This window comes from Grammomys surdaster, unplaced genomic scaffold, assembly GCF_004785775.1.
Source record: "Grammomys surdaster isolate TR1022 unplaced genomic scaffold, NIH_TR_1.0 120748, whole genome shotgun sequence".
Taxonomy (NCBI): Eukaryota; Metazoa; Chordata; class Mammalia; order Rodentia; family Muridae; genus Grammomys; species Grammomys surdaster.
In genome coordinates this window covers 1-2,369 of record NW_021616615.1, presented here as the reverse complement: position 1 = coordinate 2,369, position 2,369 = coordinate 1, and the positions used below count along the sequence as shown (strand labels likewise).

Below are 2,369 nucleotides of genomic sequence, written 5' to 3'. Positions count from 1 at the left end.
TCCCTGGACCCAGCGGAGATGCAGCAACAATTGCAAGTCGACTCCTGGAGTTGTATCCTTTCCTGGAAGACCCTTGGCAGGGGCCATGGGAAGATAAGGAAGGATAAAACTTCCATGGAAGGCTTTCGGTGCACAGCTGACTAGGGAAAGGACAGACAGATGCAGTGTGAGTAGTCATGACAGGACAAGGAGACTCCTTACCTGAGAGGGCTGAAGAGTGTAGAACAAGACCAGAACCACTGGGGAGGTAGGAGATGACTGGGCTTGGGTTGCAGGAGGGTTCATTGCCAGGCAGGCCTAATGGGTATATCCAGGCAAAGGTATAGTATATGCAGTGGATGATGCCTTAACATTATCTCCTCCCAGCTCTGTAACAGTGCCTTTCCGGACTGCAGTGGAGGCAGACATGGCCCGCAGATCCCTGGTCGCCAATGCCCGTCGCCAGCAAGTGATGGTTCAGCAGGAGTTCACAGTGAATGACAGTATTCTGGCTGTGTCAGTATTGCAAGTCTGGAGGGGGTGGCCTCGGGTTTGGGAGGTAGTGTGCACTCTAGTGGTGCCCTAAGGGAGACACTGGTGAATTATATGTAAGCAGGAAGGCATTGGGTGGCGGACCTGAACAAACCCCTCATCATTTCCCTGACGGTGTCACTTTCTCAATTTTAGTAGGTGGACTACTGAAGACCCTGTCCTCTTCCGAATTTCCATCAACACTTTCCTTGACCAGCTCTCCCTAGTGATGAGAAACATTCAGCGCCTGGAATTTGTGGCTATTGTCAAACGAGGACGAGGAAGAAGTCGTGAATCCTAACATGTTACCAGATACAAGAAAAGTCAGAAGCGTTTCCTGTTTTGAGTAACTGTTATTTTGAACTTAAACTTCAGCATTTCAATGCTGTAATGCTCCATATCAGTCTCTTGGTTGCACTGTTTCTGGGTTGCTGAAGGAATGGGTGTTTAAATGTTACTGAACAAAATAAAAAATGCCAAATATTTTTCATCTGATTTTACTTTAATATGGCAGAAACTTCCAGATTTTCTCATCTGTGTGGTTCTGTGAAGAACTTGTTCTGGAATTTAATTGTTTGAATAGTCCAAAGTAATGTAAGACAGTTTAGGATATGGAGGGAAAATTAAATTAAGTATAGTCTTGGAGCATTTAATGGGGTTGATTTTTTTTTATTTTAGCATGCAGTGCAGCTTATTTCTCCATGGCATTTTCATACACACTTGGTTTTTTGTTGTTGGATTTTTTGTGTGTTTGGCTTTTTTGTACTGTCTTCCTTGCTCGCTCTCTCTCCACATCTATCCCAACCTCAACACTTTCATCTTCAGTATCCCTCCCCCTTTTATTTTCATATCAGATATGTTCTGTCACCCTTCCTACTCCTTTAAAAAAATTTTTCACTTCTCTGGCCCCTCTACTTTACTGGACTCTACATACACTAAGTGCCACATAAATATGTTTACATAAAAGTTAGAAGATAAATTTTTATATTGAATATTTTGAGTTTTTATTTCCAAGCCTTGATTTTCTTTTTCTTTTCTTTTTTCTTTTTTTTTTTTTGTTCCAGAAAGGTTTATTGTCATGGCAGGTGGTGGATGGATCTAAGCATACCCCCCCCCCAAAAACTCAGGGCAGTCCTGAGTTATATAGGGAGGGAGAAAGGGGCGGATCTGGGGAGGTTCTGGGGAGGCATACTTAATTTGCTCTGCCCTCTGGCCTTCATTAGTATGTAAATCCCTAGGCCCAGAGGCCTCTGTGCACTTTGGGAGGGGCTGTCTGGCCTTCATTAGGATGTAAATCACGGCCAGGTGGTGGTGGCGCACACCTTTAATCCCAGCACTTGGGAGGCAGAGACAGGGGGATTTCTGAGTTCGAGGCCAGTGCGTTCCAGGACAGCCAGAACTACACAGAGAAACTCTGTCTCGAAAAAACAAACAAACAAACAAACAAACAAAAGGATGTAAATCGCTAGGGCCTGAGGCCTATAGTTTGGTCTATGTGACTGAACAATGTAATTCTATGGAGATGTGACTGCTTTTCAGGACCCTGGGTTTTGGGGGCACGCTGAACTCCTGCCACTTCTCACACAGAGTCTCGGGGTTCTAGGCAACTGCTCAACCATGACACAGGATACCCTTACCCAGTCTCACATCTTCTCCCCTTTACTTTTTTAAAAAAAGGGGGTCACTGGGGTGAAAATTTTGGATGAGGAGGCCAAAATAAAGCACTATGTAGGCCAGAGGGGTTAGCACCATTAAGTCACAGAGTAAGGGGAGTTGGGGTGGGGGGTAGGGAATGCAAGGGATCATTGAATCAATTGAATTCAGGTGGTACAGTTTGAGGGTAATAATATCTGACTAAT

The 2,369-nt window shown here is 44.6% G+C and overlaps 1 protein-coding gene across 1 annotated transcript; it reads left to right on the top strand.

Annotated features, from left to right (window-relative positions):
- Positions 1 to 5: 5 nt before the first annotated feature.
- LOC114635980 (EKC/KEOPS complex subunit LAGE3-like) lies at positions 6 to 811 on the top strand (the record flags this gene model as incomplete). The annotated part of the gene is made up of 3 exons (XM_028784306.1): positions 6 to 52; positions 367 to 495; positions 667 to 811. Coding segments are annotated over 3 exons (321 nt in total), but the record flags the coding sequence as incomplete, so codon positions are not given.
- Between the last annotated feature and the right edge of the window lie 1,558 nt (positions 812 to 2,369).